This window comes from Danio rerio, chromosome 5, assembly GCF_049306965.1.
Source record: "Danio rerio strain Tuebingen ecotype United States chromosome 5, GRCz12tu, whole genome shotgun sequence".
NCBI lineage: Eukaryota > Metazoa > Chordata > Actinopteri > Cypriniformes > Danionidae > Danio > Danio rerio.
This window is the reverse complement of record NC_133180.1, coordinates 73528638-73555172: the sequence shown is the minus strand read 5'-3', so window position 1 is coordinate 73555172 and position 26535 is coordinate 73528638. Positions and strand designations below refer to the sequence as shown.

Below are 26535 nucleotides of genomic sequence, written 5' to 3'. Positions count from 1 at the left end.
AAATATATTTAAAAAATGGCTGTTTACTCAATTACAAATGTGACCCTCTATCATAAGTAATCAGGGTACATTTTTTTAATTAAGATTTATACATAACCTAAAAGCTGCATAAACAAGCTTTCCGCTAATGTTTGGTTTGTTATAATAGGACAAAATTTGGCTGAGAGACAACTACGTCAAAATATGGAATCCGAGGGTTAAAAAAAATGTAAATACTGAAAAAAAATTGCCTTTAAATTTGTTTAAATAAAATGCATTTACTAATCAAAAATTAAGTTTGAAATATTTACAGTAGGTTATTAATCATTTGGAAATGATTCCTCAGTTACTCGACTTTCAGCTACAGCTCAGAAGCACTGAAATATGCATTATTCTCACACACAAACACACAAAAAGTGAGGTGTTTTGTTTTTGAAGCCTGAAGGAAGGAGACCCTATGCCATGTCGTGGGTGCACCTCTACTAACTTACAAACTGAATGAGTGTTCAGTCAGTGCATAGCTTAAGGTATCACACGTTTCAGAAAAAAAAAACACAAATGTGTGCAGTTCCTTTCTTCTCACTTCGGAGAGCACAAGTGGGATTTCTGCTGTTATAAACTGCAAACAGTACCAGTGTTTGCTCAAACCATATCAGCAGACAGTAAACTATGCTTAAACAATATCTGTACATTCCCTGTTAAAGGGATAGTTCCAAACCCATTTGAGTGTTAAACACAAAGTGAAGTTTGTTTATAAACTAATTTCGAGAGGACCACGTGCTTATGATTTATCACGGCCGGTCTCGCATTAGCTAATCATTATCTTCCAATCATACGAGCCCTAAGCTACTATAAAGAACCACAGTTTTCAGTCTACTTTATCTTCGTTTGGAAGAAACCCCCCCTTCCTCCCCAATTCTCCTTCTTGACCATTGATCGGGCAGCACGGTGGCCCAGTGGTTAGCACTAAGAGCCTCACAGCAAGAAAACCACCGGCCTAGTTTCGCCTAGCCGGTGGGCGTTTCTGTGAGGGGTTTGTATGTTCTCCCTGTGTCCGCGTGGGTTTTCCCCGGGTTCTCCGGTTTCCTCCCACCATCTAAAGATATACATCATGCTTAAGAATCAAGCACACTTTAGCCCCCTTCTCAGGTGTTCCCTTAGCTATCGCAGCCGGGGAGTTCTGAGATCCACCGAGCTCGGGCTCCCCTCTAGCTCTGCGAACGGATCCCTTGAGCTCGGGGCTCTCTCCCGGGACAGCATGCCAAACAAGCTTTGATGGATCATCAGCTAAGTGTGAACTCTTGAAAAAAGATGTTTTGAAGAATGCTGGACACCTGTAACCATTGACTTCTGTACTTTTTGTTTTTCTTTCTTCAAAATATCTTCTTTTGTGTTCAACTAGAATGGAACCACTTGAAGGTGACCAACGTTTTAATCACTTTCCAACACAACCTAAAAACATCCAAATATCAACGCCTAATGATGTTACAGTTTGATGTTGTGTGACGTTACCACTATGATGTCTATCAGACGTAGGATTTTGGTTGCCTTACCTGAATTTTGGTCACTTTTCAACACCTAAAATCAACCATATATCAATCATCGTCATTGGACATGAAAATAACATTGTCCTTAGACGCTGACAAGACATTGAATTTTGGTCATCCGACATCACAACCTAAATCTAACCCAATATTAATGTGTTATGAAGCTGTGTGCCCGCTGGGAAGTCCTTAATAGCTATTTTCCCTATTATAAAAAGTGCAAACTTTACACAAAATCAACTTTCAACCTTAAAGAGAGTTTTATAAACCTTTATAAGTTTCTTTATTGTCTTAAACACTAAAGAAGATATTTTGAAGAATGCTGAAAATCTGTAACCATTGACTTCCATAGTAGGAAAAACAAACATTTAGTCAATGGTTACAGGATTTCAGCTTTCTTTACATTATTCTTCTTTTTTTGTTCAACAGAGGAAAGAAATTGAAACATGTTTGGTGAAGTAAATGGTGAGTAAATGATGACAGAATTTTCAGATTTAAGTGAACTATCCCTTTAAGTAACCTTGGCCTGACAGTGCCCGCTAGTAAGCTGCTCCTTTTTCAACTGATTTTGCAAACTGTGTATCATCATCAGATCACATCCTGAACCCTTTTCTTGAGCCAAAACTGTTCTGACTTTGTTTCCCATCATGGAAAGATATCCCTCCTTTAAAGCTGCATTCAGATGTGGCTACAGTATAGTTACATTCAGTCAGATCATTATAAATAAATTCAGTTTTCTGGCTTATGTTCCTTTTTAATGATAACTAATGTATTTCATAAGTTCTGTAAATGTATGCACTTATTACCAGCAGACCAACATACATTAGTTACATGTATTTAATTAATTGGTCTAATTAGCACTAAAAACATTCATTTTCTTTTGGATACCAGCAGAAATGTCTGCCTCACAAGCTTAATGTAATTACTGGGAATAATAATGACCACGAAAATGACTTTAAAAATTGTATTCATGTATTTTATTAGATTTATATATTTAATAACATATTTAAAATACATATATACATTCACTTTCCTTCAGCTTAGTCCCTTAATTATCAGGGGTTGCCACAGCGGAGTGAACTGCCAACTTCATTCATTCATTCACTTTCTTTTCGGCTTAGTGCCTTTAATAATTAGGGGTTGCCACAGCAGAATGAACTGCCAACTTCATTCATTCATTCAATTTCTTTTTAACTCAGTCCCTTTATTAATCAGGGGTCGCCACAGCAGAATGAACCGCCAACTTTATTCATTCATTAATTCATTCTTTTTCGGCTTAGTCCCTTTATTAATCAGAAGTCGCCACAGCTGAATGAACCGCCAACTTCATTCATTCATTCATTCATTCATTCAATAAATTTCTTTTCAACTCAGTCCCTTTATTAATCAGGGGTCGCCACAGCAGAATGAACCGCCAACTTTATTCATTCACTCATTCATTCATTTTCGGCTTAGTCCCTTTATTAATCAGGAGTCGCCACAGCTGAATGAACCGCCAACTTCATTCATTCATTCATTCATTCATTCATTTAATCAATTTCTTTTCAACTCAGTCCCTTTATTAATCAGGGGTCGCCACAGCAGAATGAACTGCCAACTTTATTCATTCACTCATTCATTCATTTTCAGCTTAGTCCCTTTATTAATCAGGAGTCGCCACAGCTGAATGAACCGCCAACTTCATTCATTCATTCATTCATTCATTCAATCAATTTCTTTTCAACTCAGTCCCTTTATTAATCAGGGGTCGCCACAGCAGAATGAACCGCCAACTTCATTCATTCACTCATTCATTCATTTTCGGCTTAGTCCCTTTATTAATCAGGAGTCGCCACAGCTGAATGAACCGCCAACTTCATTCATTCATTCAATCAATTTCTTTTCGGCTTAGTCCCTTCGTTAATCTGGGGTCGCCACAGCAGCATGAACCACCAACTTCATTTATTCATTCATTTATTCATTTTCTTTTTGGCTTAGTCCCTTTATTAATCTGGGGTCGCCACAGCAGAATGAACCGCCAACTTATCCAGCATATGTTTTTATGCTGCGGATGCCCTTCCAGCTGCAACCCAGTACTGGAAAACACCCATACACTCTTTCATTCACACACACACACTTATACACTATGTACAATTTAGTTTGTCCGATTCACCTATAACGCATGTGACTGTGGGGGAAACAGGAGCACCTGGAGAAAACCCACACCAACACGGGAAGAACATGCAAACTCCACACTGAAAAGCCAACTGGCCCAGCTGGGACTCGAACCAGAGACCTTCTTGCTGTGAGGCAACAGTGCTAACCACTGAGTCACCATGCTGCCCTACATATATACAAATATTTCTGAATTTTAAAGAGATGTACACACACACACAAATCTTCTGTAACTAATGTGTTCAGACTACAAGCTCTTAATGTTAGATTAGTTTTATAGTCATCATCAATGCAAACATCAGATGTGTTCTTGATGAGGAAAAATTTCAGTATGTTGGCTGTGCCGGGCTTACAGATTTTAGAATTTTACATTGCTGTTGCTAGGCAACCGCGCAGCACTAATTAATTCAGTAATTAAGATTAATACATTTTGCAATATTAGTAGCCTGCAAAGTTCAACTTTTCAGCGAAGGTTCCAGATGTTTTAAAAAGCAGGAATATGACAGAAACAATCTTTTTTAAAATGTGCAATACAAATTCAGCTAAATAATTTGCGATGTTGAATGCATGTTAAATATTGCACAAAAACATACTGGCAAAAAAAAAATAAGGATGTGTGAAATTTATTAAAATAAAAATAACAAAATAAAGATGTGTGAAATTTATTAAAATAAATATTTAAAAATAATAAAATGAGGATGGGTGAAATTCAATAAAATAAAATAATAAAATAAAGATGTATGAAATGTGTTAAAATAAATATTTAAAAATAATAAAATAAGGATGTGTGAAATTCATTAAAATAAAATAATAAAATAAAGATGTATGAAATGTGTTAAAATAAATATTTAAAAATAATAAAATAAGGATGTGTGAAATTTATTCAAATAAAAATAATAAAATAAAGATGTATGAAATGTATTAAAATAAATATTTAAAAATAATAAAATAAGGATGTGTGAAATTTATTCAAATAAAAATAATAAAATAAAGATGTATGAAATGTATTAAAATAAATATTTAAAAATAATAAAATAAGGATGTGTGAAATTTATTAAAATAGAAATAATAAAATAAAGATGTATGAAATGTATTAAAATAAATATTTAAAAATAATAAAATAAAGATGTGTGAAATTTATTCAAATAAATATAAAAATAATAATAAAATAAAGATGTGTGAAATTTCAGGTGTGTAAATATGATTATATAATATTATTATATTGTTTTTATTACATGTAATGACCTGCACTGCAAAAAATGCTTTTATACCTTTTTTATCTTGTAGTCCAAATATCAAAAAAACTCTTAAATCAAGCATTTTCTAGATGAGCAAAAAGTAATGTCTTGTTTTAAGAAATAATATGCCAAAATTAAGTGAGATTTTTCATAAAACAAGCAAAATAATATTCCAAAGGAGTAAGCAAAGTAATCTTATGTCAAAAGGAAACTATTATTTACTCACCCAATTGGCAGACTATTTTGCTTGTTTTTTAAAGAAAATTTTGACATATTTCTTAAAACAAGACTATTTTTATGCTTGTCTAGAAAATGCATCTTGATGTAAGAATGTTTAGATATTTATATTAGAAACAAGCACAAAAATCTAGCTTTTTTTGCAGTGTGCAATCAAAATAAATACATTTATATAGTAAGTTTACAAAAATAAATTGTACACTATACTATGTAAATGATGTAACAGGGGTCTTTGTAACAAATGCATATATATATAGGGGGTTGGGGCTAAACCGCTTATCCCTTTCGACCCTAGCAACGCCCCTGGTCAGAACCCATATCTACATCGAACAGGCGTTGGATTTTGGTCACTTTCCAACGCAACCTAAAAACAACCAAATATCAACGTCTAATGATGTTACAGATGTATGACATAGATACTGTCTTCTGTTAAACACTAAAGAAGATATTTTGAAGAATGCTGAAAACCTGTAACCATTGACTTCCATAGTGGGGGGTTACAGGTTTCCAACATTCTTCAAAATATCTTCTTTTGTGTTTAACAAAGATTTAAACATGTTTGGAACAAGTAAATGATGGTAGCGTTTTCAGTTTTGGGTTTAAGTAACCTGCACATACACCTGCTGCTGTCTGAATCTATGACAAAATAAATATAAGGATGTGTGTGTGTGTGTGTGTGTGTGTGTGTGTGTGTGTGTGTGTGTGTGTGTGTGTGTGTGTGTGTGTGTGTGTGTGTGTGTGTGTGTGTGTGTGTGTGATAATGGTTTCTGCAAAGACTTTGTTGAATACTTCCATCCTAAGGAGTGTGTGCTCTGTGTCCTCTTTCAGGTGAAAAGCCACACCAGTGCAGTATCTGCTGGCGTTCGTTCTCGCTGAAGGATTATCTCATCAAACACATGGTTACGCATACAGGCGTCCGAGCGTACCAGTGCAGCATCTGCAACAAACGCTTCACCCAGAAGAGCTCGCTCAACGTCCACATGCGCCTGCACCGCGGAGAGAAGTCCTACGAGTGCTACATCTGCAAGAAAAAGTTCTCTCACAAGACCCTGTTGGAGCGCCACATGGCCCTGCACAGCACCGGAAGCGGGGTCTCTGGGGTCTCCGGGGTCAGTGGCGCAGGGAGCGCCGGAGGCCCCGCGTCCATCCCTGTGCCGATGGCCGTCCCGGAGCCGGGAGCCGGAGTGGTGGCTCTCGCCATGCCTGTGGGAGGGGGCGTGGCTGGGGGCGGAGTCGGAAACGCCGGAGTGGGCGTGGCCGCAGAAGCCAGCTGCCAGGAGGGGACCACCTACATGTGCTCCGTGTGCCCTGTCAAGTTTGACCAAATCGAGCACTTCAATGACCACATGCGCAAGCATGTCTCCGACGGATAAGTACAAACGAAAAAAAAAACTCACGCAAACATGAAAAGAATGAAATGATTAAGAAAAACGGCACTAGATTTTTTTTTCTTATATTGGGGCATGAAGAGTAATGAGTATAGACACTGGCACATTAAGTTTTTTAGAGAAAAAAAAAAGAAGCGTTTAATTTTTTTTCTTTCCTTTTTTTTTTCGTCCTTGCTATTCTTAAAGAATAAAAAAAAAAGATGGTGGCCTTAAGGCTGAGTAGTTGGATAATGATCCACTGGCTGGATCCATACTACTGGCCTCTAAATGTATGCTTTCCTTAAATACTGATTTATGTGTTGAACACTACCGAAAGGCCTGCGAAAGAACACACAAGAAAAAAAAAATTCACATGCGCGCGCACACTCGGACATACGCAAACACAAATACACATACCCACGCATGCACTCACACGCACAAACTACTTATACACACTTATATATGGTAGAGGTATTTTGTACGTATGTGTATTTGTGCATGTGGCGTGCGTGTGCACAAGAATAAGCATTGCAGTGAATTTTTTAAAACTTGTAGATCTTTTCCCATGTAGACCGTATTGGACACTATAAGCGTCCAAGCTTACTGTGGTATAGATTTAAACCAAGAAAAAAAAAAGCTAAAAAAAAAAAAAAGAAGTTTTGGCTCTAGATTCATTCTAAAATAACGATGGTCACATGTTTGCCTTTTTACGTGCGATAAGAATAGGAGAGTTGTTCGATTTGACACTGGGTTTTTATTTATTATTATGGCATTGAGGGATTATGATGATGTTGTCGAGGTACAAGCCAGTTTTACTAACTGTACTAAAATGGGAATATTTGAGTGGCTTGCTGAATGAATGACTATTATGATTATTATGACGTTTTTCCTTTTCTCCCGCCACCCTCTTTTTTCGACGGTTCAGGTCAAGTTTACAGAAAAATTCAGACAGTATTCGAGCAAAAACACTTTGAATGCCGTTAATAATTTCCAATTGGTTTTGCATACACTGCCACTTAGAAGACGACTGTTAGTTCTTCCGCTTCAAAACGTTTCATTCGCTCCATGGTTCTGTTTTTTCAACCAAACAAACAAACAAAAAAAAAAACAAAAGGAAAATGGCAGATTTCCGTATGCAAACAGGCCCAGAATCCAAGTCAACTGCTGCTCCTCACGTGCTCACTTTGAGACTGTTATCAGCTGTAGAATCCAACATTGGAGTGGATATGATTCTCAGTGAACATGCGAACCTATGTTAAGCTATCTGGAGCCATGGGCTAGATTAGATCAAAAGTCAACCAGGCAGAAATAAACGCATAGAGATGATGTATTTCCTGTTAGCGCCGACTACTATGACTCAGTTGTTTGGGCCGGTGGAGCGACACAAATGCACTACTCCTGTTCCTAAAGCTCCACCTAGTGGCTCAAACAGCCGTTTTTGTTGGGCTGTCCGCCTGGCAGGAGATACATGCGGGGCAGGAGAGAAGGAAGGGGACAGATAATAGGCAACAGAAAACAATCAGAACCATAATAAAAGCAACACGGTCACTCAACTTTAATATACCACAGACTCTCCGAACAATAAGAAACATTCCCAACTGTACTGATATCTAGACATTGTGTGTGTGTGTACTTTGGAAGTGAGTTAAGAGGGTTGTGTTTTTTTGGTGTTACGTCACTCAGAAGCTCTGTGTTCATATTTGGCTTTGTTATACACGTATTTTATGGATATTATAAAGACTCATCTGCCGTGCAACTGCAATCTGGCAATTTTGCTCGCTCGTTTAGGTCGATAGACCTTCGAAGACGATGACAAAATGTATCAATGGCAATTTATCCAGACTTTTATTGGGTCGCGTAAGTTGCCGTTTCAAAATAAAAAAAACAGTGCTACTTTGCACATTTTACTTCGAGATCCTGTGCTTAAACGTTGAATTGTTTTACTTAAGAAATTAAATTCTATAATTTTTTTTCTTCTGTTTTATTTTTCGTCATTGTTTATAAAGGAAATATCTTTTCTTAAAAGCTTGATAAGAGGACTGCATTGTTTTCTTGCATATATGTTGCACTGCTTAAACCAATAAGTGCACTACTGTTACCAGAGATGTTCTAGTTTTTAGAGATAATCATTTTTTTTTTATCAAATATTTGGTTCTACTATAGTTCACTTGTGTTTGAGTAGCTTTATTTCGGATTAGACGATTCAGTTTTTCTTCGGCTTTGTTATCATCACTTGCTATTGTATTTACTTTGTGCTGTTTATGCAAGCTTCGTCTTTATTTATATTTAAACCATTGTGAGCTGGTCAGATCCTAACGATGTATCGCTTACACCACTTCCATCCCTTCCCCCCCCCCATCCCCACACCAACCCAGTGCAGTTAAAACTCATCCAAGCGAACGCTCGGCTTTCTTCTCATTCATACCAAACTTTTAAAATACACAAAAAAAAACTAAGAAATAAGACAAAAAAATCCATAAAAAAATCACAAAACCACAAAAAAGAATTGTAGTGTGTGCCTCAATATATGATAAATGTCTTTTAGAACAAGTACGTTTCTACGAGAGGGTCGTTGTGCAAAGCTTTTTAGTGCTGTCTAGGGATCGAGCACATTCGCGTATGTGTTTGTATGAGCATGTGTGTTTGTGCGTGTGCGTATATTCCTCTGGTATGTCTCTCTATGTGTGTGCTGTACAATTCGTGACGCCTGAACTGTAGGGCTTCCTTTGCAATATGCAGTACAGGTACGGCAACAGTGACAACACGTTCTTTTACATACTTAGAGTGCATTCGGTGACCTTCTCGAGAACAATCATCGCTATATTCCCTGCGATTAGCAACACCAGGAACATGATGCTGTTAAGGCCCTCTCTTGAAGTCAGAGTGGTTAGATCTGTGATCTGCAAAACGCGCCTGTTGAATATCCTTCTGCAGAGCTTCGAGACCAAACTATTTTAATCGATTATGCTGAAAAAGCTTGTGTCGGTCCGAGGAGTTCCTTGGACTAGCATATGCGTTTTTGTTGATCACTTTGAACCAACTTTCAGATCTGTTTATTTTATTTTGGGTTTTTTTTTTTAGGGGGGATCTGCATGTGGTGCTACAATTTGGCCTAACCTTTGGAGTAGTCGAGGAGCGAATGCTCTGTTGGTTACTTTTGGATGATTTTTTGGTGATGGTGGCGGTTCGGTTGAACCCAGTTTTATCCATTTAGAGCATTGCTCTCAAACTCAATTCCTGGAGGGCCGCCGCTCTGCATAGTTTACAACCAACCACCTCCAACTCACACCTGCTTAATAGTCTAGTAGTCTTGAACACCTTGATTAAGGTTGGAGCAAAACTGCAGAGCTGCAGCTCCATGAATCCAGGTTGAGACCTATGATATAAAGTTTTGCTGGATTTAAATTAAGGATCAATTCCCAAATTTGGGGTCAGAGTTCATCGGAAGCCATTTTTCATGCACATCTTGGGGCCGGTCGTATATCATTTGTGTGCTCACGTTCGTTGTTTTCCCCAGTGCCGGCCCAGCAAGCATTTCTTGTTTTTAAAAGAAGCCTAATGGATGTCTAATAGACGTCCAAATATTGTCGTCTTGGCTAAAACAAGGCTAAATTTGGGCTGTTAGTGAGACGTCTAAGAATAGGCTAAAACTAGACTAGTCATCAAATAAACAGAAATGAATGACTACACATAAAGACTGTCTAATTGACGACTAGTCTAGTTTTAGGGTATTCTTAGATGTCTATTAGATTTTTAATTACAGCCCAAGTTTAGCCAAGCTGTCTATGTTTAGATGTCTATTAGGCCTCTATTAAACACACCATTGTTTGCTGGGGGATTCCAGCTGGAAGGGCATCCACTGTGTAAAACATATGCCAGAGTAGTTGGCGGTTCATTCCGTGGTGTGATGCATTCACCTTTTACAGGTGCACCTACACCACAGGAAGCTGAAAACATCCCAATTTTTGCAAGTGCACCTCATGTCATGTGACTAAGAGCAAACTAAATTTCACACTTGCATGGAATATAGACCATTTCAATGTGGGGATGTCAGTGGCTCTTGGGCATTTTTTGCTGGTTATACTATTTCAAAACTATAACAAGAGGCAATTCAATCATAACTTAATGTGAAATCAGATCTCATAACATTATTTATCAATGTGTGGCTCTTTTTGGATTCTCGGAAGCTACAGAAATTAAAAATGTATACAGGAAATACGTTGGGTCCATTGTTTTGGTCTACATCCCTCAAAATGATCACACTTCAGTAAATACGTCACACAAGTGCTGAGCACCCCAAAAACCAATTGACATTTTCTCCATAAATAATACTTTTATATATAGCAACAGCAAGGGATGTTGAAGCTGTGAACAGTCTGAAGAGCATTGAAATTTGCGAAAAAAATCTACGCAGATTGCGTTTTCAATGAAATGATATGCGAACGGCCCCTTTGTCAGTAAAGCCGGTTCTAGTAAATCTCCAGCACATTTTTTCTAATGAAGCAGCATTTACTAAAGAGTCATAGATTACTGACAAGCTGTGCAAAATCCTATTCAAAATATCAGATATTTTAATTGGCCGCTAATAAAATTAAAATAATCAGGTTTCTTTCCTTCACTTTCGTTAATCCGTGAAGTTTGTTCCTCACCACTGTTGCCACTTTCTTGCTAGGTGTGGGACTTGCAGAGTTGCGCATCGATGCAAGTGTTTGGTCGCAGTGAAAATTAAACCACACTGAACTGAACTTCAACTCTGAAAACTGAACTGCACAGCCTCAATTCACTAGAACTTCTATGTTCAGCTGCTTTGACACAATCTACTTTGTAAAAGCGCTTTGAATTGAATTAATTCCTGTGATAATGGCAATGATATTATGTATTATAAATGCTGCTACATCTGAAAGCATGTAAAATGGCCACATTTAATAACGTTTTTTACTCCGAACTCACTTCATAACTTCAGTCTAGCGTTTGAAATGAATCCTTCTGTGACATTCTGATTATTCGTCACACAGACTCAAAGTAAGCAGGTAAATCTTGTCTATATGAAACACTCTGGGATTTCCTGGGTTTTTTCTTCATGGGTGTTCAGAGTTTTCACACAAGAGCGCCCCCTGGCCTTTGGAGGAGGTTTACTGCTAATCACAGAACCATGTTTCACTGACAAGATGTGCATGATATTTTATAGCATTTCGAGGCAGAACTTTGAAGTCAACATTAGCATTTCAAGCACCTAATGAGAGCAGATAAATCAACATCACTTCCGAATGGTTCACTCAATATAATATTATTAATTTGGGAGGGGGTAAACCAAAAAAAAAACTAGCTACATTGGCCATCAGCTGTGTCTTTACAGATAGCCTTAATCATGTTTGCATCAAGCAACCAAATGCACTATTGCTTGTGACGGTGCTGTTGCAGTTTATTCTACACAAGGGATATATATTTAAGAGAAGGGCAGAGAAAGAAAAAAAAAAAGCGACCTTGCAATACAGTATTGGACAGTTGTCTGGTGATGGTTATGAAGGACACACGCGAATAGCTACATGCAAATTGCTAATTTCTGTTCTTCATCTTGGTATGGATTCATAACCACGCATTTTGCGCCACAGCATCACCGGTTCTAGTATCAGGCTTCATATCCGAAAGCCGTCTCATCTCGCTCGTGTTGAAGTGCTATGAGGCTTTAATGTCCGATATTACTGTTACTCTGTGTTTGTTCATATGTAAAAAGGAAAAACAGCAACTACAATGGAGAAGACGAAGAAAAAAATAAAGAGTTTTATTTCACAGAGACTTCGTTTAGCCAAAATTGTGTAGTTTGTGAAAGTGTACAAAAAATCTGCACGAAGATAATGTTTAGACACAATTCAGAAGCTTCAGTGTCATAGTCTACTATCCATTGCATCTAGACGGGACGGCGTTTCTTGTGGGTTCTTCAAAAGCACTATGACGATCACTTCTATGGGTAGTTCAGATAGACTTTTTACATTACGTACAGTATATATTTACATGTAGAGTAGCTTTTATTTTTGATTCTGCTTCAGAATGGTAATTTTACAATACATATTAATTTTTCTTCAGTGTACAGTATAGATACAGCATTCTCTTCGCTATTAGAGTAAGTTGGGTTTTTTTGTCGTAGGACTACCACCTTTTCTCCTTGCTTTTTAACAAAGGTACATTTTTTTAATTCTTAATTTATAAAGAAAAAAAATATCTATTCCTAGAGTATAGGCTTGTGGGCACAGAAAAAAAAAACGTTGGAAAAAAACATCATTTATATTTACAACCCAGGCTCATTTTAATTACATACCCCAGTATACATTTCTGGAGAGCGTCAAGTATACGTATTTTGCCATTTCTGTTTTTCACGAATCCACCAGAGGGCGCTGTGTATACTTTTTAGATCACAAAGTTCTCTTGCGAGTGTCATTTGCATCTGCTGTTCTCACGCAAATCCACCAAAGGGCGCCGTGTATGCTTTTTAGATGTTAAATTTCCCTCGCGAGGGTCATTCGCGCATGCTGTTCTCACGTAAATCCACCAAAGGGCGCTGTGTATGATTTTTAGATCTGAAATTTTTCTCGCGATTGGCATTCGCGCATGCTGTTCTCACGTAAATCTAACAGAGGGCGCTGTGCATGCTTTTTAAATCTCAAATTTTTCTCATGAGTGGCATTTGCGCCAGCTGTTCTCTCGTAAATCCATCAGAGAGCGCTGTGTACGCTTTTTAGGACTCAAATTTCTCTTGCAAGTGCCAATCCCGCCTGCTGTTCTCATGTAAATCCACCAGAGGGCGCTGTGTACGCTTTTTAGATCTCAAATTTCTCTCGTGATTGGCATTCGTGCCTGCTGTTCTAATGTAAATCAACCAGAGGGCGCTGCCGACTGACAGATCAACTGATCCCCTCACGCTTCTTCTTTTCTAAACCCAAACAATAGTGTTTTCAAAAGCACTGATTGACTCAATCACCCACCTCCCAAAACCCAAACAATAGTGTTTTCAAAAGCACCGATTGACCCAATCACCCACTTCCCAAAACCCAACCAATAGTGTTTTCAAAAGCAATCCAAATAAAGAAAAGCCCTCGCGACTTGATTTTTACCATGTTTTTAAATTTTACCACATTTTCACCTTGTTATTTACTTGTTTATTTTTTAGCTTTTGTTTTTGTCTTACCCGTTCTTCACAAGAGCGGTCAACGACACTCTGCAAGTCTGCCAAGGTGCGTGTCCAGCTACTGTACAAACTAGTACAAACATCGAAAAGCTGTCCATAAGCACTCAGCTTGTAAGCGAGAAAAGGAACGGCGTCATACCGCCCCCTAGTGTTCAATATTAGGGACGAAATGTACTTCAGGCTACATAATTCGTGATCTCCAGAAATGTATATAGAGCTATGTTTTCAAAATGCGCCTATGTTGGATATTTATGTATGAGCAATCTTTTCTTGTTGTTTTTGCTCGCTTAACAGAGTTGAATGACTGGTTTTATCGTACGCTCAGAGACTAAGCTTTTTCATAACATACACAAAGATACTGCGCATCCTGTAATAAATCTGGATTTTTTCAAAGTAAAAACTGCAACTCATCTCCATTTCGAAAAACAGTCAGACGCATTGAAATCGTTCATCTCGCAGTTTTTATTTTCTTCTAACAAAACAACAACTTAATCTAACCAACACGACGGTCAGAACAATTCCAAAACGAGATAAAGTATCCATGTCTTCATCAGCATCTACAACAGATCGTACTGTAACCAAAACAACACCTAACACTGTACACGTGGAGTTTTACAATGCCTCTCCTTTGTAGAAGAAAAAAAAACTAAATGATGAAGTGCCTCTTTCTTACAGATCCAAGCTTAATAAAGCTCACAATAATACTGTTATTTTTATTCTGTAATAATAATACTTCACAAAACCGTAAAAAACGAAACAATCACTGCCTGAAAAACGACACACACACACATATATACACATTGACAGATCCCTCTATGAGGCAAGTATGAGGACTACCAGCAATAATAATTACAAAATAGATCCGAATGGTCACGCAAAAAGAAAAAAAAGAAAACATTTGAAGGACCACTAATAAGTAAGGGTGTTTTATTGTGTTTTAACCCCTGAAATCACCAAAATGAAGCTTGTTTTATATTACAATATACAATGCTATATTGTGTCCAAAGTGCCCCTGTCAAAATTAATAAATAATAATAATAATAATAAAAATAATAATGCATATGTTTTAATTTCCTATTTTTCCAACCTGCCTTTAGAATTTTATAAGTTGCGTATTTTTAATGCCCTGTTGAAAATGTCTGCATTTTCAGTATGCAGTTTATTCGACGTTTATGTATGCGAACGAAAAAAAAAAACGAGAAAAAAAACGTTCTTCCTACTCTATTCTTCCTCTCTTCTTTCCTACAGATGCTGAATTTGCTTGAGATGATGACGTCTTTCCTTTCAGAGATGTTAATATGCTTTTTGAGCAATTGTTGTTATACATAATCGACATGATATCGTGTACACCGTAATCAATATTGCGATGGTTTTATGTGAAAAAGAGGTCATTGTTGTTCCGTGATAAGCTTTTGCTGTCTGAGGGTGAGGTTTTTTAGCGTTAGATTGCAAAAAATCACAAGTCGAAAGTGTGTTTTTCGAGGAATATAACAGAAAACGAATACCGTTTCGTTGTTTTGTAGTCACTAGACGACCATATCATACGTTCGATACCAAAATTTTATGTTCCTTTTCAGTTTTTCCTCCGCCAGAGCTTAGATATGTACGCATGCTCGTGATTACACACTTCTCTTTCCGCGTTACAGCACTGAATGGTATTCACTATTGATTATATGATATTCTTCTCGCTTGTATCATAGGCTCAAATCCAAAGACAAAAGCATTTACTCTATTTATGACTACAGAGTTTGTTCGTTTGTTCGTTCGTTTTTTCAGAAGCGTATATATTTACTGGACAAAACACAATACAGATTTTAACAGGAGAAGCAAGCAGACGTAAAATATCTTTAGATTGAATATACATATATATATATATATACATATATATTTGTGTGTGTGTGTGTATATATATAGATACATATATATATACAGTAGATACCGCAGTTTCTAATCACACTTTTAATAATAACGCCGACTACACAAGTGACATGCATGATTTTTTTTTTCTTCTTTTAAACCGGAAAACACCAGCGTGCTTTTCTCTTTGCATGTTGAGAGTTTCGTTTTCTTGGGATTTGGATTGGACACCCACAGTTTGCTAAAAGGCCAAAATTGTTGGATTGTATTTAAGTTCCTGTGGATCGAGGGACAGATGGTGCTGCTTGTGCTGGGCTGTGATGCGAGGACTGGTGACTCTTTGTATTGGGGGGGCTTTTTCTCCATCGTTCACAACCTCTGTACGCAGAGAAGTGATTCAGTCTGTTTGTCGAGTTTGGTTCGTGCCGTCTCAAATCACCAATAACAGTGTTTTGGAGGGTTTTTCCTGCTATGCTGTAAAAAAAAAAAAGTTACTCAAACGTATTTTGTGTTTTCTGTTTAATTATGGTTGTGAATTGCATTGTGGGATGTTGATCTCTGCTTTGTCAACTTTTGACGCTAAATTTAACTCTGCAGTTGACTTTTTATTGACATTTTAGTAGTTTGAAGTAATATAATGTATAAGAAATAATGTAGATCATTTCAAAGTGGTCATGTCAATAGCCTGTGTACATTTCCTGCTTGTTATCAAACTATTTTATAACTGTATCAAGAGGCAATTCAATCATAACTTAATGTTAAAACAGATCTTATAACGTTATTTATCAATATGTGGCTCTTTTTGGATTCTTGGAAGCTACAGATTTAAAAAATGTAAAACAGTAACTACATTGGGACCATTGTTTTTGTTTACATCCCTTAAAATGGTCAATACAGAGAAATAAGTCTGTAAAATAGCAGAAAACGAACTGGCATTTTTAGAAGGTTTTTTAGAGTATTATGCAACACCAACCCAGAAAATAAATCACTTTAAACTATTAAAAATGTCCATAAAAGTCACTTTTTCAAACATTTTCAAGGTTAAACCTTGTTGGAAGAAAGATCAAGGTCCCATAATGCAATTCAAAACCATAAATACATATTAATCACAAAATACAGAAAACTGCTAATTTACACATATATTTATACAGTCTACTACAGTGCCTGGCCATAATGTTCATTCCTTCATTTTCTTTTCGGCTTTGTCCCTTTATTAATCCGGGGTCACCACAGCAGAGTGAACCGCCAAATAGTGTTGTGATAATGAATAGTTTTTGAATGCATTATTTTTCCTATATTTTATATCAGATGAAAAATATCTTAATTTTCCTCTGATTAGATGCATTTTTTCAAAAAATAAGTGCCTAGCATAAATGAGTACACCCCTGCAGGCACAGGACATCAACATGCCGTCAGATTGATGTTGTTTGCCAGTGTCGTGGGGACGTTGCATTTTGTTTGGAAATTAAAATCGCGTTGAGGTCTGAACGTAACGTCAGGCTGACGTCAATGCCTAACCTAAAATCAACCAAATATCAACGCCTAATGATGTTACAGCTTGATGTTGTTTGGACGTTACCACTATGACGTCTATTAGACGTTGGATTTTGGGTGCCATACCTGACAAATAAATGTCATTATTTGAGGTCAATATGACGTTGGTTTAAGATGTTGGCTCGACGTTGGATTTTGGTCACTTTCTAACAACCTAAAATCAACCAAATAGCAACATCATTTGACGTTGTTATTGGACTTCAAAATAACGTTGTCCTTAGACACTGGCTAGACATTGAATTTTGGTCACCTTATGTCACAACCTAAATCTAACGTAATATTAAACGTCTTATGATGTTCTCTGGCTGCTGAGACCCCTTAACGATCTCTCTTAATTAATTGATACTTTTAATAAGGTGTTATAAGAAATTTGCATATATACATTATTAGTCAGCTTTAAAGCCAAATCAGGAACTAATCTAACAAAAGAGCTTAAGATCATGGTGCAGAAACTAGTGCACCCCAATTAATGTCGTGAAAAATATTAAAATAAAAATTTAATAACGAGGAAAAATCGAGAACTATAAAAAAATACAAAATGTAGTTGGTGGTATGGTGGCTCAGTTGTTAGCACTGTCACCTCACAGTAAAAAAGTCGCTGGTTCGAGTCCCGACTGGGTCAGTTGGCATTTCTGTGTGGAGTTTGCATGATCTCCGGGTTTCCTCTGGGCGCTCTGGTTTCCCCCACAGTCCAAACACATGTGCTATGGGTGTATTGAATAAACTTAATTGGCCGTAGTGTATGAGTGCGTGTGTGAATGTGAGAGTGTTTGGGTATTTCCCAGTACTGGGTTGCAGCTGGAGGGGCATCCGCTGTGCAAAATATATGCTGGATAAATTGGCGGTTCATTCCGCTGTGGCGACTCCTGATAAAGAGACCAGGCCGAAGGAAAATGAATGAATAATATGTCTAACATATTTTTTGCTCCTCCGACTTTGTATACTTTTGAAATTTCATTCCATTTTCTCATGCGTTTGCTTCATTACTTCTGTTTTGAATTTTTAAGTTTAAAAACAAATAATAAAAACATAAACTGGAATTTAAGGCGTTCTTGTTGCATATTTTGATTGAATCCCGGGTGTTACTGGTGATTTGAGATGGGTTTACGCTGGCTTTTTCCATTTCTAAGACCAATATCGCTGCACAATTTGACTTCTGCATTAAGTCCAGCAGACTGTTTGTGGAAAAGATGATACAAATCTGTGGGTGGTTCGGTACAATGACGTTCAGAAACAGAAGATCATTTCACAGGAGGATATGACGAGACGTGTTGATTTATTGAGTCGATTTCAGCCCTTCTTTCCTGACATTCATTAACAGTACCGACTACAGACTTGTTTTTCTTCTTTTTTTGTGAAACTTCTTACCACTACACTTTCAGTTACCGTTGACCATAAACTAAGCAAATTAACATATTCGATTTCCTTTCTTGCAGATATACAACTAGTGAATACAGATTAGTGAAAGAATTTTACACTCAGCGCCACTCATCAATATCAGTTCCAAAGCAGTGAACCAATCAGAAGAACTCAGAGGCGGGGCAAGTGTTGAGAGTTTGTGTTTACAAGTTGGCATAACAGCTGTTTTATTTGTCGTTAACATGTTAAAGATTAAATAAAACCGTTGTCATTCCAACTTGTAAACAGAAACTCACAACACTTGATTCTGATTGGTTCACTGCTTTGGAATTGATATTGATGACTTTTTTGTTGGTAGAAACTTCCGCTACACTTTCAATTACCATCGACTGTAAACTAGGCAAATTTACATATTTGTTTTCCTTTCTTGCAGATACACAACTAGTGACTACACTACAGATTGGTGTAGCAAACAAATAGATACACAGACAATACGCTTAACTCTTTAGCAATACCTCTCAAAATGAGCCTGTTTCAATAAATGCTTCACAGAGTTGATCAAAAATAGGATTTCAGTTCCACAGCAGAGCAAATATCGAAATTATCATCCTGAATAAGTGTCCATTCCAAAGGTTAACAGCTTGGTTTGATTTCCGTATTAATTTATTACTAGACGCTTGTTTCAATTTCCTCCATTTATTCAACATACAATTAAAGACGTTTAACTGCTTACACACTTGTTGATTTACGCACTAATAATGTTTAAACATTCAAGTACCGAGTTTAATGTAGATTTGAGCAATCATCGCACCCTTAAACGCTCCTGAGTTCTTGTTTTATAATGTATATTTTAACACATTCATTTATTCCCTTGAACTATTTAGCATGAGCAAAACCAAACATGACAAACACACACACACACAATACTATGAAAGCCCTAGACTTTATTTCTGTCATCGTTAAAACATCGATTTTAATATCGAAAGTCATCAATACTCTTGTAAACATTGATGTTTGGGGCCACTTGATAGTTTATTATTGCGTGTATCAGAGATTAATAATTAATTATTAGTAATTTCGTTTTTTGTTTTAAAAGGTTTTGGGAAACTTTAAGCCTAATCTAACGAGGAAACGTAACTATTTTACGCATTTAAAAGGGTCTAATTCTTATGAAAACGTATGATTTAAAAGAAATAAAAACACCCCTAACCCTAGCCTCAAAAGTTACGTATTTCCAATACACTGTAAAAAATAATGTTGGGTTTCACACAATTTCTTCATGTTGTCCCAACACAAATCGGTTAAGGGTGTACTCACACTAGGCACAGTTGCATTGAAACGTGCCGGGGCGCGATTGTCCCCTCCTCGGCCTGCACTGGAATTTTACCTTCCGAGCAGGAGCACGGTTATGTCATCGTTGATGTGAAAAGACCTCAATACAATAGAGATTGCTTTAGTTATAATGTTTTGTATTATTTTAAGTCATTTGGGATGCAGTGACACACAGTCAAATTTTTTGCTAAACAGATTCACTACTTTTGACGCTCATAAATAGTTATAAAAGTCATCGTGCTGCACTTATTCAGAGGTTTGCTAAAGGTGGCAGCTGATGTGCAGTGATTGCTTTGCATCTTTAATAAACTGTGAAAGCTCACGTTCATTGAACAGTAAGAATGATTAATAAATCTATATGAAACAGTCCCTTAAAAGTGACGTCGCGGCTTCAATTTTGCTCTCAGGCGGGCTTTACACTCACATAACAATCATCGCGCTCTGGGATGTATTTCCAAAAACCATCGTTAGCCAACTAAGGTTGCAAGTTCCGTAGTCCGAACATTTTACAAATCTGTCGTTCCAACGAACATTCGCAAACTGCATTGCAAACTTGTGCACTTGCAACTACACCTCTACAGCTGTAGTTAGAAACATAGGTCCTAGCTGTGTTCTATTCCCAGTTATCCCCCTTATGCCCTATTCATTTAGAACATTCTAAAATTTGAACTTTAAATTATTTTTTAAAAAGCTTTAAAGTCATCTCCTGTGTATTTTGCTTTCAAAATATGTTTACAGTTCAGTTTTAGCGATCTTCATACTGACAATTGCTCCCTGGTAGTGCACTTTCAAAACATTTATGCCAACTGAACTTCGCCTGGACCCGATTCGGAGCACTCACAAACGAACCGGGAAGTGCACCCGAGCATGGTTCTGATAACCTAGTGTGAGTACACCCTAAATTAACTTAATCGTTTTTACAAATTTAAGTGGCTCAAACATAAAACAATTAAATTTGCCCCAAAAAAAAAATAAGGATTGAGTTGTTTCAACTATTTTAATTAAGTAATAATTAGTTAAGTAGTTAATTATTTGCTCAATGTTATTAGCTTCAGCAACATCAAGCACACATCAAGTAAGATAAACTGATGTGCTGTTTTTCTTCTACTTTACTTTTTTACTTCAGCGGCTCTGCTTTTGTGCAATGGATGTTAAAATTTACTTGTTATTTGGACCAATTTCTTTTCTTTTAAAGCGTTCAAAAGTTGAACCGCTCTATAACACGTTCTCCATAAATTCAATAAGAAACTCTTTGGAAACACACAAGAGTAATGCACCACCGTTTTACCTTCAAGGACCAAATTCCCATTTCTCACTGTAACATATTGTGATATCATATAATCAATGTAAAAATAATAATAATAAATGTGTAATGTGAACATTTGGATGGAAATGCTTATATCATCGTAGCATTTTACCCCTTGACGGATAGATCATTTAGTAATATGCCATGGGATACTTTAATAGCTTATTTAGCTCAGTAGGTGTAGATATGCATTAGGAAGACGTATTGTTTTGTGCTATAAACAGATCACGTTAGAACCTAGCGGACTTACAAATCAATGTTTTCAAAAAAGATTTGGTATTTTCACAGTTTAAAGCCATATCTTAAGCCTTGTTTTATTCTTGCACTAGCACATAATTTATTTTCACCAACTTCATAATCTTTTCGCTTTGTTCATATTGAAATATTCAGACTGAGAGTGAACTCAGTTGAGCTGTTGTAGTAAAGGTATTAAAAAACATCCTACAGTATTCAAGCGACCTTAAAAAATGAAATCCGCATTCGTGTTGAAATCCACTTTCTATTATTGTCATGAAAAAAAAAACGTAAAAAAAATATTGCTTCACGATACCTGCTGTTTAGAGATATAGAATAAGGTTTTTAATGTGCGTACGAGGCCATCTTGTTTTATTTTTATGTCAAACACTGGACTAGAATGAACTTTGAACAATTTGTGAGACATTTTTTGGAAAATTATTTGTAAGACACCAGTCAAGCCAAGTCAAATTTGGTGATTTGATTTATATAGGGCTTTCATGAACACAAAGCAGCACAGCATACATGACTTTTACACCCAACACATCCAGTTTTTTCAGCTAAACAGGATTGTCTACACTCAACTGTTCCTAAAATTTACTTGAGCCAATTTTGTTAGGGAAAAAAATCTCCATTTATTGACCCTGATACTATAGTTGTCTAATTTATTTCCCCCCAAAAAAGAATACCATTACAAATCCTAAAATGTCAAAAGACGAACCACTTCAGATAACAAAACACCTGAGAGAAACCACTGAGCTCGACCCACAGTTGATCCCTGTAGCAATCCTCGTTGACCTAAACCCAAATACCACTTATCAAGCCAGAAAAGAATCTTTGCACTAAAATTATTCTTGGTCTTCTTCGATAAATAGCAATAGAACACTTAAACATGAAGGTGAACCAACCGCGTACAACGCCAAAAGCTTTCTGTGCTCTTAAAGTGTCTTGAAAATTTGTGTTTTGCGTTATTTGTTCATACCGATACAAGATGTGTGAGGATGCCGAGGCTGTAAGGTTGGAATATATACTGTTTTAAAAAGTACGTATAAGACATCCGCTCGCTAAGAGATTTTGTACTTAATAGACAACTCACAGACATCTAAACATAGACGTTTTGGCTAAATCAAGGCTAAATTTGAGCTGTCTGTAAAATCGAATTGATGCCATTCACACAGAGTGCATCTCTGTGAAAAAACGAATTCAACACCAGTTCCAATGTGCTTATATTCTATTGTTTTTAAGTGTTCATTCATTCATTTGCTTTTCGGCTTAGTCTCTTTATTATTCTGGGGTCGGCATGTTTTTAAGTGGGTTTTTTTTTTTATCGCCACACTTTTTAAATGTTAAAGAATTTAACATTTTACACTCAGCGCCACTCATCAATATCAGTTTCAAAGCAGTGGACCAATCAGAAGAACTGTGAGGCGAGGCAAGTGTTGTGAGTTTCTGTTTACAAGTTGGCGTGACAGCTGTTTTATTTGGCATCGGCATGGTTGAGGTTAAATAAAAGAGTTGTCATGCCTATTCATAAACAGAAACTCAGAACACTTGCCCCGCCTCTTTGTTGTTCTGATTGGTCCACTGCTTTGGAACTGATATTGATAAGTGGTGCTCGGTGTAAAATGTTCAAATCTTTTAACTTGACATGGCATTTTAAAAATGTGGCACTGAAAAAACACTCATGTCTGTCAAGTGTGTGTTTACATTTAAAAACAATGGAAAATTAGCATATTTGAATGAAAACAGTAGCCCCTACTGATGGTCCAAAAAAGATCTAAAGAATTGAAACTTTAACACTCAGTGCCGCTCATCAATATCAGTTCCAAAGCAGTGAATCAATCAGAAGAACTCAGAGGCGGAGTAAGTATTGTGAATTTGTGTTTACAAGTTGGCATGACAGCCGTTTTATTTGACGTTAACATGTTAGAGGTCAAATAAAAACCATTGTCATTCCAACTTGTAAACAGAAACTCACAACACTTGATGCTGATTGGTCCACTGCTTTGGAATTGATATTGATGAGTGGCGCTGAGTGTGAAATTTTATATTCGTTGACATGACATTTTAAAAATAGGACGCTGGAAGAAAGCGAGACGCAATCACTCATATTTGTCAAGTGTGTGTTTACATTTAAAAACAGTAGATAATTAGCATATTGCAATGTAAACAGTAGCCTCTAACACAAAAATAAATAAGGTCATCAAATAGTGTGGTCATTAATTCCTGACTATTTGATATCTAGTCCAATGGTTCTTGAGCTAAAAACAAATGAAAAAAAATGTAAGATTTTTGACAAATTTGATAGCAAAAAAACTGGAATTGAACTATTAGTAGCATACATTTTTAGAAAAGCTATCATCATTTACATACATATGTCTGTGTGTAATATACATGTGTCCTAAAATGGCACATTATTGGTAAAAGGACACACATATTACTGCTCAAAACACAAAAATGAAACACCACACCCCGAATTGTTTTTAAATACTTGCCAATTAGAAGCTAGAGATAATAAATATCTCTTCAAATAGTTCAAAAATGTCCCTCACTAGTGTATTTTAGACCCGTCTATTAGATTTTCACTACCAACCCCAATTTTAAGCCTTGTTTCAGCCAAACATCTATGTTCAGATGTCTATTAGACGTCTATTTAACACACAAAATAGTGCTTGCTGGGTAGTTTTAGGTACATTCACTTGTATGCTTCCTGTTTCCTCTTGTGATTGAACAATCATTTGTACTATTTGTTTCCTACAAGCTCTGAGGAAAAGCGAAGGCGGCAGGCTGTCCCAGAAACACGCCTTTTTAAAATCATTTTTAATTCTGTGGTGTTCAACAAACACTAATGAAATATTCCAAGAGTCGGAAACCGAGTACAAACATATACTTACAGCTTATGACATCATAACCATCGATTTAGTTGACCGTGTTTCTGGGACGTTATAAACGAAGGATGTTTCGTCATTGTTTCATCAGTCAGAGACTTTAAACACACACACACACACACACACACAATCATCACATCCAAGCGTCTCTTAACAATAGGTGATGGGTATATAATAACTTCTAGCAATCATACGTGCTGATGGTCTTTGGAAATATAGTGGCTTTCCCGCTTCGTGGTGGTGATGGTGTTGTTGAAAGGTGTTGCAGTCCGTCTCGATATGTGTTAGAGGAAGCGTAAGTATGTGCCTTCATGTATAATCTTCTCGGTGAGCTTGTTTTTATTAAGAAGCTGAAGCCAGCCAGTTGTGTTTGCACTAAAAACCAAATCGCTTTCGTGCTGTTGGTTATTTGAGCAAGCTTGTCGCGTCACTTTAGCAGTATGCATGAGGGTTCTCCTTGGTAAGTTCTAGAGATAGAGCTCGTGTCTTTTTATTTTCTACGACTAGCGCAGCTTATAGGAAATCCCCGGAAATAATATCTCCGATGTTTTTATTTTGTGTTTCGTTCCGATCAAACGACATCAACATGTGTCTATTACAGTGGATTATTCCATATTTATTAGAAATACCAACAGTTTCATACCATATATTACACTATTGGAGTATTTAACATGCGTCTGTGGAAAAAAAAGACTGTCACGATTCGGTGGGAGTGCATGAGTTCATGAGGTCGCCTCAAGACTATTGGTTCTTTTGTGCTGTTTTCTTTGTGTTGCATTTGTAATTTATTTTATTAAAGGCCTACATGCTTTTCAGTCTTACAGATGCACCTTATTCTCTCCCTGTCGGAAACGGACAGGCTTTTGTAATATCTCTAATTTAGCACCTTACTACACAGCATGATTTCACTTTATGCCAGTTTTTTGCTAAACTTCCATGGATATGATTTGAAACTTCAAAAAAAAAAAAAAAAAGAGCGAAACCTTTTTGTGAAAAATATTTAAAGGGATGTGCCAAAGTTTGGAGGCGATCTCCCTTGTTTTCGTGTATGTTTTATTACTTTCGTTTTTCCTTTTTTTCCTTCCGCTTCAGTTATTTCAATGGTATCTCATGTAACCTTTCTTACAAATGTGTTTAGAGAGAGAAAAAAAAAGAAATATTTCAGCAAACAGTATCATTACTTGCCATTTTACAGTAAGCCCTGTATTTTCACGTATATTTACCAGTGATGTGTATTTGTTATTAAACAGAAAATAGCCGTAAAAGCTTCATTATGTTACATAATATTGTGACTTTTTTCGAAAAACTGTGAAGACTTGCATATACTTTATACAGAAGTATTAAGCCTTAATGCAAAAGACTAAAAAAAAAAAAAAACACAAAAAAAAGAGTGGAAGAATAACTGATTGTTGCAAAGTAAGGATGATTTTTTTGTAAATGTTACCAGCACCTTTTTTTGTAATTTTCACTCTCTGAGGTATTGTAAGTTCACTCTGTTTGTGAAGTTTGAATATGAAGGAATAAAAAAATAGTACTTTCCTGTACATTAAAGGATTGGATGATTTGTGTTTTTATTTCCGAGCCCCACGGCTGTTTTCGTTGCAGCACATTTATGAATGCATCACTGGTAACCTTCAAACAATTCTTCTTCATTCACTTGTTTTAATTAAGGTTGGCAACACAACGTGGTGACTCTCTAAACACTGTAACAGGTGAAAACAGTCTTCCAATCATGCATATTAAAGGGCACATAGTTTACCCCCTTTTTAAGATTTAATATTAATATTATGGTTCTTCTGAGTGTACCAGTTTAAGTTCAGCTCAAAACACAATTCAGATTTGTTTATTATAATGTGTTAAAAAGTGTTATGTTGTGGGCGTGTACACAGCTCGCTGTTTTAGGGGCGTGTTGCTTCACATGAAAATTAGTTTCGACTTCCCGCCCAATGTAACAAGTGGGCGGAGCCAATATCTTCCCTCGCTTTGTGTTTGGCAACAGACAGGCAGACAGAGAGAAGCAACATGAGCGAGAGGACCCGCATTCATCCGTACATGTATGACTCAGACACAGACCAAGCAGAGACTGCAAAATCACTTGTGTCTTGGTGTAGTTTTACAGCCAACTGTGTGCTAGTTTAAAGTTCCGAGCTTGTACACTGAGACTAATAACCACACACACTGAATTACTTTGACTGAGGCTATAACTAAAGGACGTCACACACCGGATGCGCCGCTCAGAGCCACGAAACGGCTCAACCAGACACGCACATTTGCATGTTATTAAAAATGAACCTATTCTGGTA

At 36.7% G+C, this 26535-nt stretch overlaps 1 protein-coding gene and 1 long non-coding RNA gene across 6 annotated transcripts in view; one reads left to right on the top strand and one right to left on the bottom strand.

The window, feature by feature from the left end:
• zbtb20 (zinc finger and BTB domain containing 20) overlaps positions 1 to 11976 on the top strand; it is a 135162-nt gene extending 123186 nt beyond the window's left edge. For 2 of the 4 annotated variants that reach the window (XM_073950857.1, XM_073950858.1), the window contains exons 4-5: positions 5981 to 6229; positions 6287 to 11976. In XM_073950857.1, coding sequence (XP_073806958.1) covers positions 5981 to 6229; positions 6287 to 6525 — 488 coding nt within the window. In that variant the 3' untranslated portion in view covers positions 6526 to 11976. 4 annotated transcript variants of the gene reach the window in all.
• LOC141385676 (uncharacterized) lies at positions 11649 to 14887 on the bottom strand. Of its 2 annotated transcripts, none has more exons than XR_012406527.1 (2): positions 13556 to 14887; positions 11649 to 13499 (listed from the first exon to the last, which is right to left on the bottom strand). It is a non-coding gene; the product is annotated as an uncharacterized lncRNA (long non-coding RNA). The 2 variants fall into 2 exon arrangements; XR_012406526.1 differs by having other exon boundaries at positions 11649 to 13486.
• Positions 14888 to 26535: the final 11648 nt, after the last annotated feature.